Consider the following 18,154-nt stretch of genomic DNA (forward strand, 5'->3'; position numbering starts at 1 on the left):
TCAGAGACAAGGAACAGGATATCAGAGTGTTTGGTGTATGACTCGTGACTCCATGTTAAACAAACACATCCTGCTTCTTCCATTTACCCCAGCAGCTAATTTAAAGCCAGGGTTAAGGTGGGCAGTGGCCCTCAATTCTTTGGAGGATACAGCCAAAGAACTCTTTCAGAATATTCTGGGCCTTTGTGAGCTGGCCTTGAAGTCAGTGTCACATTATGCAAACAGATGGTGTCACAGACTTCCCTCCTGACCCACCCAGCTGAGCAAGCTCATGAAGATAAGTTATTACAAGAAAGCTTAGTGAGAACATACGCTCGGCGAGTGACTCAAGATCTTTTTACCGCCAGCAGCACAGGAAGAATTAAATCACTCGGCTAAATCCATCTGATCTGAGGTGAGCTAGGAGCCATTTCCAGCATCTTCAGCTCAGCAGAAGGAAAAATAGATGTGGATTCTGCTGAAATCAATGGAGGAGATCAGAGGCCCCGAGTCTTCTAGCAGCTCATCCAATCTTCCAGGACCGAACGGGCCAAGGCCATGACTACAATCTATGCTGGCTGAGGATGGCTGTACCTGAAGCCTCAGCAGACCTAAGCTCCAACACCTTGCTGTCTGCTCTCTGGGACCAGCCCAAAAAGATGAAGGAAAATAGAAGATTCCTCAGTGCAGAAATAATTTCCACCTAACATTAATGTTTCCTGATCCTCCGATTCCCCTTAAGCGTTTGTGCAAAGAACATCGAAGGGATTCTTCCTCTAGCCTGCCAGGTGGTCAGATACAAACAGGTCCATCCCACCAGCCCCCGACCTGCCTGTCCTTACATGGGGTAGTCCACGCGCTGGCTTCGGGTGGCCTCTAGTTCTCGGTTCTGGAACTTAAGGAGCTTCTTCACGATGCCTGTGTTTTCTCCACTGGAAGCATAGGGGAAGCTGAGGAGGGCAACTGCATCTGCAAACATCACAGAAGTCACCTTCGATTCTCTCCAGAGGAGCGCCCCTCCCCAACTCATACCCTTGTGGGCACCCTCGGTTCCCACCAAATGGTTAAAGCAACAACCTAAAATTATGAACAAGCATTCACAGAGCACAGAATCCTCATTTGTTCCCATTACAATCTTAGAAAAAATGGTTTTGTTATCAGTCCCATTGTGTGGAGGGGAAGTCCAAGGTTAAGGTCACAAAGTTCAGAAGCTATAAGGACAGATTTTTAGGTTTAAATTCTGGCATCCATCTATCCATCCATTTTCAAGATGGGCCCAGGGACTTGCAGCAGATAGGCAAGCACACTCTACCATTAGTTACGTATCCAGCCCTTTAATGCTAGGGAAAACATTTTCTATTTGTGTTACAAGGATGTTATCGATTTGACAGAGCTCCTGATTGTACGGTCACTGCTATACACATCACACATGCATTACCTTGTTGAATCCTCATTATTATGGCCAGTGTAAAAACTGGGAAACAGAGGCAGGGGTTGCAAACATGGTAACTAACTGTGTATGCCAGGCAATGAATGTGATCAGCACATTTCAAAGGTCATATCAGTAATCTTTATGACAAATGATCAAGTGGGACATCAGCACTTTCACTTCTGCATTTTTTTTTCCACAAACTAGACTCAAGAGCGCCGGCTCGTCCTTGACAGATCGTATAGGGAAAACCAGGCTCTACAGTTCTTTATCTAACAACTGCTGCTTTAATGAAGGCTAAGTATACATTTCTATTCTCCATATTCACTTGGCCTAGGAATAGCCTTCCTCTTTCCTAAAATTCTCCTGGATTTAAACATCCATAATTCAATGATAGAGACAGCCTACTCTTCCTGGGCCTCTTGGACAGAAGAGTTGGTTTCTCTGAGTCATCAAACACAGAGTATGCGTTCTCAGCCCGGGACACTAATCAGCTCAGCACGTTTCCCAAAGAGAAACGAGAAACTGTCATTAAGTGTAGAAGTACCTTGAGTTTAATATGATCTGAAAATCTCAAAAGCAGTTTTTAGAGTCTCCAGCCCTTGTATATATATATATTTAATAGGATTAAGCAAGCCAGTTGCTTCAAAGCATCTAAATCATGAAATGAATTTCAGTTCCCTTCGGGAACAGAGGGCTTGCTGGTCTGTTATGAGTGTGGAGGTGGAAGTTGTCAATGGAAATACTGCAAAGAGGTCTTTAGAATCTGGATAGTTTATCAAAAAATGATTGATTTGAGCTCAACCTTGGCTTGGCTTCTATGTGTTGAGAGAAGCAGAAAAGGCCAGACAGCCACATTTGTGCCAGGAAGCCTGGAGCATATATGGAAGCAAAATGGAAAATAAAGGTCTGAGAAAAAGGTTTTGCTCACCCTAGGACCCAAGTGCCCCACAGCCAAGGACTGTGGAGAGAGAACTCTCAGCCAAAATGTCTAAAAGAACTTTGCAAATGTACATGGTTTTGGTGCCCAACAAAATCAAAGACACGGATGTGTTCTTATCAACTCTAGCTTTAATAATTCTGATGTGTTTTTCCCTCTGTATCATCTTATGCATCCTTTACAATTAAAACTAATTAACAAGAATGACAGTTTAGCATCCATCTAAGACAGGAGAGCACATAGGCTTGTCCATTAGCTGACAGTGACTGTTGAGAATATCAGACAAATGTTTCTTGACTTATGATGGGATTATATCCCAAGCAATTTCAATGGTAAAAATTAAATACAAAGAAAGGAACTTAATACCCTAATCGACCGATCATTATTGCTTAGCCTAGCTACCTTAAATGTGCTTAAATGTGCACATTAGCCTAAAGTTGAACAAAATAATCTTACACAAAATTTATTTTACAATGAAGTGTTGGCTCATGTGATTCACTAATCACACTGTAGTAAAGGTGGGAAACACAAAGGTTGTGTAGGTATGGTTTTGCACTGCCAAAAGTTTAAAGGATGGTTCAGTAGTTAAGCATCCTTGCTAGCCCACCAGGAGGACCTGGAGTCACATTGAGGTAACCATGTAACAAGCCAGCCATGGCCTTGTGGATGCCTATCAATCCTAGCATTGATTATCACTGGAGCTTTTGGCCACAAGCCTAACCCCAGAATTCAAACTCTAGATTCAGGGAGAGACCCAATCTCAAAGGAATATGGCAGAAAGCAATAAATGAGGATACCCTGTGCCCTTCTTTGGCCTCCATGTACACATATATGACTACACTTGCACACACATGTATACATATACCATACATACACACACAGAGAAGTTGAAAAATCTTAAATCAATCAGTCATAAGTTAAGGATCATTTGTTGTTTGTCTATCACAAGACTAGCCTAGAAAGTGACAGCATCATCTACCACCAAAACATTTACAGGTGAGTTAAGTCCCAAGTATCCAATGGTCTCTGCATGGTCCATGAAAGTAGGGGCCTTCTTTCCTTCTTCCTTTCTTCCTCCCTCCCTCCCTTCCTTCCTTCCTCCTTCCTTTTTTCCTTCCTTCCTTCTTACTTCCTTCTTCCTTTCCTCCCTCTCTTCTTCCCTCTTTCCCTCCCTTCTTCCCTCCCTCCTTCCCTCCCTTCCTTTCTTCTTCCCTTCCTTCCTTTTCCATTTTCAGAACATGGGATCAGTGACCACTGCTTGATAGGAGTTCCATATATATTGGTGAATAAATGAACACATATAACTATATCCAAGTTAGAATTCAAGCCTGTCTCTCTCTTTTTCCCCAACACTTCTTTATAATTCTAGAATGTGCACCACACTACCTAAGACAAATAATCTTTTCAAATCCTTCCTTCAATTCTATTTCTTGGATTCTTCTTATATGAGATGAAGTTGAAGAATGAGGAATCAACATTTACACACACACATACACATGCATGCACACACACGCGCGTGCACGCACACACACACACACACACACACTGCTATAAAGGCAATGCATGTTTAAAATTCTTCTGAACTATTTTTTGTTTTGTTTCTTCAAATTTTAGAGGAGCAAGAGGCACTGGCTCCTCAATGGTGCAAACCCCTTCATTTGGAGAGAAGAAAAATGTCAATATCCTGATAAAAACTGTGTAGCTAATGAGAGACCCAGCTCTGACTCAAATGGGAGCTCCTCACAACACACCAGCACTCTGCATCTCAAACTACATCTCACAAGCACTCTGAAAGAACAGTGGCTGGCATACAGCTGCCATGCCTACTGGCTGCTGAAACACTAAAACATTTCAATAGTGGTTAGTTCATTAATGTTGCCTTGAATTCCCAAGGCCCTACCAGCTTCTCTGCCTCACTTTCAGTTTAGAACCTGACTCAGCATAGCTAGGATGAGTGGAGGGGTCATCCAGCACCATCCTGCTTCAGCACAAAGGTTAGCAACCCACCATGAGGTAGCCAGAACTCCTACCTCTTCCTGATTGATATATATAATATAGTGTTTTATATATATATATATATATATATATATATATATATATATATATATATATGAACATATATATATGTATGAAATGCTACAATATAGTATTGATATATATATATCAACATATATACATATATATACATATATGTGTGTGTATTGATCTATATACTATATCTATCTATCTATCTATCTATCTATCTATCTATATATATATATATATATATGTCTGTGTGTGTGTGTGTGTCTTCCTTCACTCCTTTCTATCTTTTTGTTTTGTTCTTTTTGTTTTGGAGAAAAGGTTTCTTTGTGTAGCCCTGGCTGTCCTGGAACTCACTCTGTAGACCAGGCTAGACTTAAACTCACAGAGATCTGCCTGCCTTTGCCTAGGATTAAAGGTGTGAACCACCATGCCTGGGGGGTTGCTCTCTCTCTCTCTCTCTCTCTCTCTCTCTCTCTCTCTCTCTCTCTCTCTCTCTCTCTCTCTCTCTCTCTCTCTCCTCTCACACACACACACACACACACACACACACACACACACACACACCTTCCTTTCTTCCTTTCTTTTGAGACAGGGTCTCCCATTGAACCTGGAGCTCACCAGTTCAACTAGACTGACTAGTCAGTAAGATCAAGGGTCCTACACACACACACACACACACACACACACACACACACACACTTCCCTGATTCTATGTTACAGGTGAGATGCCACACTACCCAGCATTTTACATGGGTTCTAGGGATTAAACCTAGGTCCTCATGCCTTATTGACACCCTTCCTGGTCCCTAGCATATTTTAGTCTTTTCTTTGGGTGGGCAGGGGCTAGAGAAATCTTGTAGTCCATTGCCTAGTCCAGCTAAAGGCCTGAGATCCTAACTCTGGGGAAGGTCCTGTCCCCATGCAGCAAGACTCCTCTCAGGATGAGCTTCAGACACATCAGAAAGACACCGCTGAGAAAGATCTCCAGCATGCATATGGAGGAACTGGACATCTCCCTGCAAGGAATCTCTGTGGCTAGCAGAATCTAGGGAGAAAGAAAGTACAATTTTTCAATCCTGAGAAGAAATGTTTTCCAAACAGAGCTCCCTAAAAGGCAGTGGATATTGGGTGCACTGTTGCCTTTAAAGCCAAGCCTGAAATAAAATCAGTATGTTTTAATAGGGATGATTTAAGTCATAAATGCCTTCAAAGAGTGTCTGAGTGATGAAGTAGGTTCCTTTGGAAGTCTGTGGAATATTCATTCTGAGGAGTCCAAGAGTATAGGCTCGAGTCCTTGGAACTCATTCTTCCAAACATACTCACATATGCGCAAAGATTCCCTTAAGGATGTTCAGAGAAGAAATACTGTTAGAGCAAATGAAAGAAAAGCCCTTCATGGAGGCTAGGGATGCTTGGTATGTAAGCTGCTCCCTATCTAAGCCTGAGTTCAGATCTCTAGCACCTATGCAAAGAAAGCTAGGCCTAGCATAGTTTACCGTAATCCCAGTGCTGGCAGATGAAGGCCGGAGGAAGCCAGGAGATTGCTAGGCCAGCATATCTAGCCAAATCAACAAGCTCATGAGAGTAATGGAAACCTACCTCTGACCTCTGGCCTCCTATGTGCACACACTGGTATGCACATGCCCACATACATGAGCACAAACACACATAAAATCCTCCTACACACACACACACACACACACACATGACCTCCCTCCTATCCAAGAAGACAGGTTAAATAAGTGATGGACCATCAGGCAATGAACTGCTAAGGATCTGTCAAAAAGAATGAGGCCAAGCAGCATGGCCCGATGGAGAAAGCTCTCGGCTGTATCATTAATTAGTATGAGGCAGAGTTGCTCCTAGGCTATCATTTGTGGAGAGAAAGAGCTAAACTCAAGGCTTCTATGTGCAGAGGATTATTCTGGAAGTAGAAACAAGAAATGCGTGTACCGAGTGTGCTTCTGGGAAAAGGACCAGAAGACTGGGGTGGGCGGAACTTCTCCTTCCCGCTAAACCTTTTTACACGATTTGAATTTTTTACCAGGTACATGTATTACCTTTGCAGAGAAGGAAGACAAGAACAAAGGCTCTGAATATTTCTATGCAGGCAGAGAGAAGAAGCCAGCTGCATCCCACTGGCCTCCCCACCCCGGGCCTCTGAGGCTCTTCAGCTCAGCCCAATTGCTTCAAAGAGACAAAGTCCAGTGGGTGAAGAAGGAAACATGATTCACATCGATAAAAATTCAACTTTAAAAAAAGTCTTCCTTCTAATTTAGAACCTGGGTTAGGGCTGTATTAGCATATCTCAGAGAGGCAGCATAGCAAAGCCGAAAGAATGGAGGTTTGGACTCCAGTTAAATAATCTCCCTGAGCCTCTGTTTTCCCCTTCATTAAGAAGAGGATGAGAATAATGCTGTCTCTCCCTTGAGATTGTTACAAGGATTAAATGAGACAATGTGCCTGGAAAAAGTGTTTTGTTCATTGTAAAGGGCAATGCAGATGCGAGCCACTAATTAGTGTTATTACTGGGAACCTCAGACTACTGTGATTAACTGGGGAGAGGGGGACTGAGTCTATGGGGTTTTTTTTTAAGTCCAAATATATAGCTTATAATTAGAAATGGATCATCACGTCATTGGCCTGAATAATCCTGATGCATACACAGTTTGTTTGGGAATCGGTTTTATTTTTTCCACAAAGACAAGTCAAGCCTGGATCCAAGTTCTGACTTAAATTTCAGTTATTTTGTTGTAACAGAATGTTGTTATAAGAAACCATACTTTCAGGTGGCAAGATGGCTCAGGAGGTAGAGGGGCTTGCAGCCAAGAGTTTGAACCCTGGAGCCCACATGGTGAAGGAGAGAGTCGAACCCCCTTCAGGTTTTTCTCTGACTTCCATACACACACAACCTGGCATGTACCTGTCCCCCCACCCACACACACACCAAATAAATAAATAACTGTAATTTTAAATATCACCCACGAAGCCCCAAGAGCTTCTTATCAGCCACCTGTCGTGAAGGGAGGCACGAGGGTAGAATGGTCACTACTGTTAGTGTGGGACTTCAAATCTTCACAGCGTGATCCTGAGTAACCTTGCTCACATCTGACATTCTACCTTCAAGTGCAAGTAAGTGCTTCAAACACATATCAAGCACACTGCTGGTCTGCATCTTCACCCCACTGTGGATGCCAGCAGTCAGTTGGCATGACCCTTCTCATCAGTGCAGACTGGGCATCAGTCCTCCAACTTCTTAACGTCCTCCAGTAGGAAGGCGGCACACAGCCCGCCTGCCGTCCTGCATGTGGGAAGATGTGGCTGTGTCACGCAACCCCCACCTCTATCCAGTGCTATAGCTCCCCTCTGTCCTTTCTGCCTTTCTGATATCTTGATCTCCATTCTTCTGGCTGTGAAAGCTTTGCTTAGCCGTTAGGTCTCTGTCCAAATGTCACCTCCTCTGTGACAAACCCCAGTGAAGCACCTGATAAAGGCATAGTAGCTTAGTCCAAAGTGAATGGCATGGAACAAATAAATAATAAATAGCTAGCTTTATAACCCCAGGCAATGGTTAAATATGATGTTTGGGAGGCAAATGATCTGGCTTTAAATACGAGCTCCATAGTTAGTAGTTGTGGTGTGACCTGAGACGGATCATTCTACTTTCCCAAGTCTACTTCCCCATCAGCAAGTTTAGAAGGCAGAGTGTTGGGTAGAGCGGCTAGGCTCTTCCCACGGTGTCTGGCACGTGACAAGGATTTGGAAATAGAGAGTGGCTGTGACTGTGCCATAGCTGTGTTTGTCTCCCACACAACCACCTTAGAGAGAGGGACTAGGTCTCCACCCATGAGTTCCCAGATTTGGGAAAAAAACTGGTCGGTAGAGGCTCAGCCAGTCTTTGCTTCATTTAGCTGAACACAATACACATCCCAGGAGAGGTACACATAGAGGGCTTGGAAAGCCAGAGGTCAGAGAGGTAACTTCTGATTGTGGAAATAAAACACACTCAGGAACACACATATATTTGTGGATGGGACAAGGGGAGGTGGCAATTTGGACTGACAGTCAAAGTTTAGGGAGGATTTTCAGCAGGGACGCATGGAAGGTGGCAGGAGTTAAGGCTACATGCTGATGGAACTGGTGGCACTGGTTGGGACAGGGTAGGGTAATAAGCATCCTAGGTCAAAGGAACTAAATTAGGAAGACCTAAAAATGGGAGTGTCAGACTCAACCTACCAAGGCAGAGCTGAGCCATGTGTGTTTGCAAGAGAAGTGACTTGAACTCTGCAACTTCAGCCAGTGTGAGAGAGCATCCGGGAAGCTATGGCCAGTGGGTCTGTGTGCAGAGAGGGCCAAGGGAAGATTCAGGGCCAGCTCCACACCGCCCTGTCCTTCACACCATGTTGCAACAGGGGTTAGGGGACATCAGTGTGTTGTCATAGTACAGTCCTTCCTGGAACACAGCTCAAGGAGCTTGTATTATAACAGCTTGTATTATAACGGTCTACAGAAAACCAGGAAATATAGCTATTTAATTACAGTGTTCAGTGGTTATAGCCTACGAAGGAGACGAAAAAGATAATACCAGGCAAGGTCACTATCTCCAACCAGGTGGTCATGGGATAGGACATTTGAGCGCCGGGATGAAGGAGGAAAACACTCAAGCTTAACAGAGATCGGGAGATGAACACTTTAGGTGACAATAGTCATTCAAATGTCCCAAAGTGGGACTGAATGTGACCTGTTTAGATAAGAAGCAAGCAGACTCATGTGGCTAGGGGATCGAACCAGCAAAAGCTGCATGACAGCATGGCTTGATCCCAAGCGGCAGAACGAGGAGGTTCAAAGGGGGGAATGAGGTGACCAGCCTGCACTGCACGGGCTTCAGGAGAGAGAGGAGGCAAGGGTGAAGCTGGAAAGCCACTACGAGGCTGTGGTCAAAGTCTAGGAGGGTGGTGACTTAGACAAGGATGCTAGCGGTCCACGTGGCCAGGAGAGATGGAACAGATGGCATATACAGCTTCAGCTGTAGCCAACAGCACTGGCAGACTCTCTCCTGAGGGTGTGACAAGGGAGAGGTTATGAGAGTGGCCCAGGTTGAATGTTAACTCCAGCCCTACCTCACCCAGTGTTTTCAGTGAGTTCAGGAATGAGTCAGACACACATTGGACTTAAGGCCTGTCCCCTCCCCCAAGGAAACAGATAACAATCATTAGAGGAGCCACGGGGCTATTGCTTGCCCAACTACCTATGGCTCCAAGGCCAGAACATAACTGGGACAGGAATGCAGAAAGGCATGTGTCACAGTCTAGGCTCAATGTATCTGACAGCTGTTGGCTTTGGATCTAGGTTGGGCTTGCTCAGCAGGGATGGATGAAAACTTGCCAGTTGTCCTCCAAAAGTCAAACCAGTGGTCCAGCCTGGGCCTTTTTTGAGGTACTCAGTCCTACCTTGGAACATAAACTAAGCTGGTGGCAGACAGGACTTCAACCATTCTCCTGGAAAATCCAGGCACAGGGAAAGTTTGAGCCTTTTCATAAACAACAAAAAAGATGAAGTCGGATTTGGGGTACAGAGTCAGGACCACGTAGGATGTGAGATGCTTGACTCAGAAAACATTTCCCAAGCCCTGTCTCAATGGGACAGCATTTTATGGAGGGGTCCAGAACTAAGAGGTGCCCCTGAAGCTCAGCTGGTCTCTTGAGCTCAACTGGCTGTTGCCTGAAAGCAAAGGAAGTAAAAAGGGCTCTGTTAAGAACCAGGCTTCCGTGTAGCCCCGCCAGCCCACAGCCCCATCCAGAACAAAAGTCTCAGTACATCCTACAGCCTGCTACACTCGCTCAGGTGACTTCTCTTTTAAAGAAAGAAGGGAAAAAAATGGTCTCATTTTGATAAACAAATCATAGTTGCAGGTGCAGGGCTGGTCTGAGAGTGCCAAAAGCTCCCGCCTCCATTTTCAGTGATTTTTTTTAACTCCTAAGAAAGGTTTCCCTGTGTGCAATGATTTGATTAGATTGGTTCTCACACCAAAAGTAATGTTCTCAAGAAGGTGGGTAGAAAATTCCCACTGTGCTGTTCCTGGGCCTTCCAAACAGGGCAGGAAACGGCAGAAGAAAGAGAAGGCAGTTCCCATTCTCAGGGCACCCTGAGAATGGGCCAGTTTATAAATGATTTCAAGACACCCCACTTGCAATTTGGTCATTTTTCAATGAGAAAGACATGCATTTTCGGAACACGAAATGAAATCATGAAGCCTGATGAAGTCAGAGGCAAAGCAAAACTGTGGCTATATGTGCCCCGCACTGCTCCCTTCTGCTTGACAAATCAGGGATCCCTGTGGAAGGCGCTTAGATAGGGCCTGCCATGGTGGCTCTGCCAGGAGGAGGGTGGCTCACCTATGTATACATAGTCCCTGTATTCCAGACATCTAATTACCCAGCTCTTCCCACAACTCATGAGTGTACATGCACACACACACACACACACACACACACACACACACACACACACACACAGCAAAAGCAAATGCAAATACTATGAAGCCTGAATCTAATCTACAGATAACAGTATTCAGTGGCGTTGTTGGTTCCCCAGTTTTAACACTGTGCTGTGATTACAGAATGCAGTACCAAAGGGAAAAGTTGGGCCATAGCACAAAGGACTTTCTCTACTGTTTTTATAATTTCTTCTGGCTCTACAATTAGAGTCGAATAAAGAGTTTTCAAGATGCTAACTGTTTAATGTATGCAGCAAGAACTATGGATCTATATGGCCACACACACACACCCGAAGCCCCTTTGGGACTTACTAAGAATTTACCACACCCACTGCTTCCCCAGAAATCATATCCCAAAGGTGAGAAAAAGCATGTCACTAGAGGCAGAGCATGGGATCGTGTCCTTAAGTTACCTCCGTACCAGATCTGATGACTAGATCTGAGGAACTAACTGTGGAAAGGCCCTTTGTCATGGACTGTAGAATCCCTGCACCTGCCAAGCCAGCCTGGGAGTTGGGCCACAGTCAAAACAAGATCAAAGTCCTATCCATAGTCCCACCCCCTAGCCCAGAGATTAAAATTTTTGGGTGCATCAGAATCCATTTCAAATGCTGAGTCCATTCCATCCACAATATTAGGTAGATGAAGAACACTGTGTTTAAAGCAAAACCAATAGATAATTCTGTTGCAGGTGCTCATGGGTGGAAATAATACTAGACCTGGGGGGGATCTGAGAATAGACCATGCTGACTCCCCATGCCAGCTGAGGAGAACTGGCAGGTGTTCAGCACCCACAGAGCTGGTGCCTCTCCTCCCATGGGAGAACTTTGGACCCACTTCATAGGTCTCCACCTCTGATGTGTAGGGAGGCTGTGGAGTGACCCAGGAGCCTCTGTATGGATCCCATGTAGGTTATCACCACACAACATTTAGGATAAAATGCAGAATTTGGACTCTCCCACCAGTGTGGCAGCTTGGTGCTGAGGCAGAGCAACTGCAGCTCCTTCGGTATTCATCACTCTGTTCTGAGAGAAGGATTCGTTAACCTATTTTATAGATTAACGAAACAGAGGGTAGGCAAGTTCTGGCTACACACTCAGAAGTAACAGCGCAGGTCGGCCCCAGCCACAAGTTACTTCCCTGAGACACAAGCTCCCTTTCTGGCACAAAGATGGCTCTGGGGTCTCTCTCATCTCCTCCAAGATAAAACGTTCTTCTACTAAATAACAGAAGCTGTGGGGCTTGCTGGGGAGCCAGCCCCCCTTTCAGCGGCTTTATTGTTTCTGAGCAGCTCAAAAGCTCTCGAAGGTTCCCTCCACGGCCCCTTGATTCCTTTCTGTCTTTCATCTTTCTTGTCATTCTCCCTTAATCTTCCTCTTTTCTTTCATTTTTTTTTATTTCACTCCTTTTTGTTTCCAAGTCTAAAATGACAGACACAATAGACCTCTCCATTCCCCTCATCTTACTGATGCTAACTTAAGAATTAGCTCCTGGGCACCAGCACAATAGCTCAGTGGGTAAAGGTGCTTGCTGTGAAGCCTAATGACCTGAGTTCTATCCCTCAGACTGACACAGAAGAAAGAGAATAATGACTCATGCAAATTGTGCTCTGATGTCAAATACATACACACACACACACACACACACACACACACACACACACGTAATTTATAGAGGGAATTTGCCCCTGCTGTCATGCGATGACACCGGCAATCTCAAAACACAAGAAAGTGCTCTGCCATGAGGCAAGTGACCTACCACTTTCCAGAGGACACTGTGGGATCCTATTGGCCCAGAGGCTCCAGAGATAGTCCATGTTCCACTCCAGGCACACCTGATGATCTTTGAAAGGCCGTTCAAAAGGAGGGACTGTCTGCAGCAGGGTGTAATTCTTTGCTACAGCATGCAGCAAATTCTCCTCCCCTCGGACATTCAAGCCCCCGCCACTGTGCCAGTGAGTAATCCAGGCTCGGAGAATCACCGTGGACACCGAGATGGGGTGTCTGATCAAGTAGTCATCCCTGTACACCATAATGCTTGGGAACTTCACGTGTACTATCTGTGTCCTGCTGGTGTGAAGATGCTTGTCATTCTTCCACCTCTTCTTATACACGGGAATGCTACTTCTGAACTCGGATGAGACAACCGCCTCCAAATTGACAACACAAGGCTGAGAGCATAAATACTCCACGGAGACTTCAGAGACATTGCGCACGCTCCCTTCAAAAGCAGTAAAATAAATAAAGTCTGTGTACGTTGTGCTCTGTTCTGTTCTGGGCAGCACTGATGTCGTCAGGGAAGTCTGCCTGCCCAACGATGGCACAAAATTCTGAAAAGGAGAGAAAGGGTGATACAGAATGTTTAAAAAGACATCATCTTATTAACACATGCATAAATTGCTATTTTCTTGGCATTAAAAACCACAGATCTATGTAAAAGCAATGAATGCAGACAGAAAGAGATGTCAAAAGCACGGCCATTAGACTGGAGAAAAACCAACACACACAAATGAAGACTGGGCCACGCTGAAGTCTCTTCCTGGGCTCAGGAACATCTGCTGATCAAAATGTGGCTTTCAAAGCTTCGTGCCAATCATTCCCAAGCTGGCTTGCAAAGGATGAGGCTGATCCCAAGCAAAAGTAATAGGGAAAGGAACCTGTCTTGAAATGAAAGAGGCAAGTCAGCTTTAGATATGTACAAACTACTTCAAATGGTGGCCAGACGCTACCAATCAAAGGGCTGGAGAGAAGTTGAAAGGGCATCACCAGGGAACATAAAAAGAAGGCCAGCCTGGCATATTTATGCCCTGTAAGTGTGGAGCCAGGGCAAGCCTGCAAGCCTGCAAGCTCGATGGCCCAGCAGGAGGTCTCTGCTGCGCCACACAGGCAAGCTTGGACCATAGCCACCAGGTCCTGGGCTTTCACTGTGCATGATGTGACTGGTGCAAAGGAAGATGTTAGCAGTGTGTCCAGTTGCTTGCTTCTTCAAGTCCTCTCACTGGGTGCATTTCTTCCAGACATCTGAGGAGCTTGGTTACAAAAACTCTAGGCAATGTTGTTAGCCTGAGGTAATGAGCTATGACTAGCTGAGCCCTTCTTGACATGACTTTGTGATTCAGGTGTCCAGAGCAAACAAGGTCACTGTGACCGCTTCACACCCATTTTTGATGGCTATGATCGAAAGAAAAGAAACAAAAGCGGGGGGTGGTGGGGGACTAGAAGGCAAGCATGGGTGAGCATGTGGAGAAATTGGAATCCCTGCACCAAAGGTGGCAGGGTAAAATGATACAGCGTTTATGGTAAAGACTAAAGCCACTTTTGGTTTTTTAAATTAAAAATGTAAGAACCATGTGGTCTGCTCCCATGATTCCTCTTCCAAACATACCCCAAAAAAGTTGAAAGCAAGAACTTGAGGAAGCAGTTATATGCTGATATTCATAGCCACACTATCCCAGATAACTAAAAGCAGCTCTCATGTTCATCGGCAATGAGAACAGTGGTCTATACACACTACAATGCCATGGGATTCTGTTATCCTATAAAGTGGATGGACCTGAAAGATATGCTAATTGAAATAAGCCAAGCACAAAACAGGAAGTACTGTATGAAGCACTTACAGGAGAAGGTAGAGGAGCCAGACTGGTGGAGACAAAATAGAAGAGGGATTGCTAAGGTGTGTGGGGGTGTGTGGGATGCAGGATGAGTGGCTGATGTTAGAGTTTCATGAGTGCTGAGAACAGTAACAGCTGTGCACAATGGGAGCTTACACAACACTACCGAACACCCCCCCTCCTTTCAAAACAATCAGCTTTGTAAACAAATACTGTATCACAGTCTTAAAGGGAGAGGTCATTTCATTTCATCGGCCAGCTTTGATTATGAATGTCTCTAATGCCACCACTCAGGAGGCAGAAACAGGAAGATCCTGCCAAGTTCGAGACCTACTTGTTTTACATAATGAGCTCCAAACCAGACGGGAACAGAGTGAGACCTTGTCTTCAAAGTGGGAAAGAGGGGTGGCAAGATTGCTCATTAGATAGAGGCACTTTCTACCAAGGCTGACGACTGGAGGTCAATCCCAGAACCCACATGCACACACACAAACAAATATTTATCTTAAAAATTTAGGGCTGGCTAGATGGCTCAGCGGGTAAGAGCACTGACTGCACTTCCGAAGGTCCTGAGTTCGGATCCCAGCAGCCACATGGTGACTCACAACCATCCCTGATGAGCTCTGACGCCCTCTTCTGGTGCGTCTGAAGACAGCTACAGTGTATTATGTTGGAGCGAGTGGGGCCAGAGCAAGCAGAGGTCCTGAGTTCAGTTTCCAGCAGCCACATGATGTCTCACGGCCATCTGTACAGCTACAGTGTACTCATACACATAAAATAAATAAATAAACCTTAAAAATAATTTAAAGCTACTCTGGTCTTACAAAGAAAGAGAAGGGGGCTACTTTTTATTTTTTCCATTGTAGTTTAGAGCCATGGAGGAGCAAAGGTGGATGAGAATTGAAGTCCTGTATCAGGGAAACAAACCTGCTAATAGTTGTTATAATAATAATAATAATAATAATAATAATAATAATAATAATAATAATAATAAAGCAAAGCGAACACAGCCAGTGTGCCAATCAAATGGTATTCAAACCCAGTCCAGATCACCAATAGAAGCACAAGGGAGTGGGGGAGTCTAGATCAGGCTTAGGGGAGAAACGGGATTCCATTTGGGTTTCGTAGGGTGAAAGAAGTCCTCCAGGAGGAGGCTGGAAGTAGCAGAAACAGCAAAATCGGGGCAGCAGCAAAGAACCTGAATGTTCAGGAGAAAGCGGTATGGCTTGGCCAGAGACCAGAACAACAACGGCAGAGATGCAAGCAGGCATGAGAAAGAAAGAGAGCATTTGGCTCGGGGAACAGTGAGTGCCAGTCCAGAGCGAAAGCACGCATTCCCCTTTGCACCTTCATCTCCGCTTTCGAAAGGGGTGTGCATCGTCATCAAAAGGGGTCGTCGAAAGGGGTTTGTCTTCTTTTGGACTCAATGCACAAGGGTTAGAATAGCTGTCCAGTAGAAATATGAGCTACTCACAACTCAGTGATGAGGATGGCCCAGCTCATGGGGACAGAAAGGCAAACTGAAGCCACACAGAGATGGCATGTTTAACCTACGAGACTCTCAAGATCAAGGTTAGATTTGATTCTGCCGGCTGCAGTGTGGGAGGCACATGTACTCGCGTGCGGCTCCTGCTGCTGCTGGTCGTTTCTGCAAGGCAATCCGGCAACACCTACCCAAAGAGTAAACACAGTCACCCTCTGGCCCAACAATCCCACTTGTAGGATCTTATCCTACAAATATATGAAATCTGTGGGAAAGGGTGTAAGTACAGGCTTTTCGTGTCAGCACTGTCTGTTACAGTGGGAGATAAAATGTGTACATGTCCGCAGCTTAAGTAAGTGAAGTACCGATAGCCCCAGAGTACTCTCCAGCCACCAAGAGACTCGAGATCTTTATACACAGATGATGGGACCATCTCTGAAGGCTGCTTTGGGTGTGTAACTTTTGTTACTCTTGCCATTTTTAAGCGTGTTCATAAATACCACACTGGGTTGCAAAGCACGTACTCGCATACACACACACACACAAGCACACATGCACACATGCATCCATGAACACACATGCACACACACACACATTCATGCATGCATAGTTTAAAACCAAAATCACTTGAATACACATAGGATCAGTTGTCGCCATGGAACGTGAAAGGAAGAATGGCCTACTCTGGGAGTGGGCGGAGACGTGTGGCCCTATCATTCTATTTTGCATTCTAGACCACATGAATATTCAGAGTGGAGAGCAACCATCTTAAGAGGGGAAAGTGTCAGTTTCCACAAACGGCAGAAAGGGAATGGAAGGGCTGGCCGTTCCCTCACACGCCTCATGGGCAACCTGGGGGCCGAAATCTGTAAGGAGTGAGAACAACTCCAACTGTCCACCCCTCCGGAAGCGGATTAATTGCTTTCTGCTCTCAGTCATACCACTAGAGTGCAGGGAGAAAACACACATTAAAAATAACCTTATAGTTGGAAGTGGAGCAGGAGCCACTGGTGATAGATAGCCCTCTTCTTCAAACGTCTGCATCTGTCACATCTCCCCAGGCTCACCTTCGCACACCCACCGCTAACACGATGGCCATCCCAAAGCACATCATGGCAAGACGGATTCATGGCTGCCTGGGAACTCTGGGCTGCATCCTCCTTTTGCACAAACAGGTGAACCCAGTATTGGTCCACGGGAAGAGTGCGTTCATTCAACACTCACACAGCCAGCAGTCTCTGGTGCCTGTGGACTTGAACCTGTGGACAGCTAGCCAGCACAACTTAGGCTTGGGTGATGCCCCCGATGCTTTCCCGTAGAAATCCATGCAGGAACCTTTCACTTCTGGAGGCTAGACAAAGCCCAGAGTCCAGAGCCTACCTTGGTCCAGTGCGCACCACAGTGTGTTCTCTTCGGAAGAATGACTCTGGACCACATTCTTTCCATACCTTCTGAAAAACTCACCCAGACCCAGTCTTCTTGCTTTTATTTTATATATATTTTTTTCCTAGCACATTTTCAATGCTAAAAGGAGAGAGCTCTCTTTTGAACAGAAATGCAGGGGGGAAGCCATTTGATTCCCCTGTGAAGTGTGGTTCCTAATAAGCCTGTTCATTATTTTACATCTGATTGCTTGAAAATGCACCCGTCACACTTTTCTGCATTAATAAGGGCAGCGTGCCACAGTTTGCCCGGCGCGTTACACTCGTCACATCGTGGCTGACGGAGGTGGAGTCACACCTCACCCCGTACCTCTCCAGGGCCTTCCTTCCAAATTCTGTTTCAAAGAAACATGTCTGGATACTCGTATGAAGATTATTGTATTTTCATCTGGTTCTAAGCCCTGAGAGTCAGCAAAAGCAAACGGAAAGAATGCAGATTCAACACATATGTTCTCCTGTGTGATAGTCAGGAGGTGGAGCAGACACTTGTGACATGCTGGAAGTGTAAAATATACCCTGATTTCAAAGCCTTGTTATTTAACAAAAGGCTACAAGGGGCCTTATTAATGGTTTTTACATTGATCGCATGTCAAAATTATAATATTTGGATATCAAATTAAATAAAAAGTATTAAAATGAATCATACCTGTTCTTGTTTACTTTTTCAATGTGGCAACTACTGAATATAAAATTACAGATGTGGCTTGAACTGTCTATGGATCAGCTATACTAGATTTGAGGTAATTGAAC

General features: G+C 45.1%; 1 protein-coding gene across 1 annotated transcript in view; it reads right to left on the minus strand.

Moving 5' to 3' along the window:
* The window catches only part of Sel1l3 (SEL1L family member 3), a 110,245-nt gene that overhangs the window by 83,790 nt on the left and 8,301 nt on the right, over positions 1 to 18,154 (minus strand). The window contains 2 exon segments of the mRNA XM_031342288.1: positions 822 to 948; positions 12,628 to 13,198. Coding sequence (XP_031198148.1) covers positions 822 to 948; positions 12,628 to 13,198 — 698 coding nt within the window.

The sequence above is a fragment of the Mastomys coucha genome, unplaced genomic scaffold, assembly GCF_008632895.1.
Source record: "Mastomys coucha isolate ucsf_1 unplaced genomic scaffold, UCSF_Mcou_1 pScaffold22, whole genome shotgun sequence".
In the NCBI taxonomy this organism is placed as follows: Eukaryota; Metazoa; Chordata; class Mammalia; order Rodentia; family Muridae; genus Mastomys; species Mastomys coucha.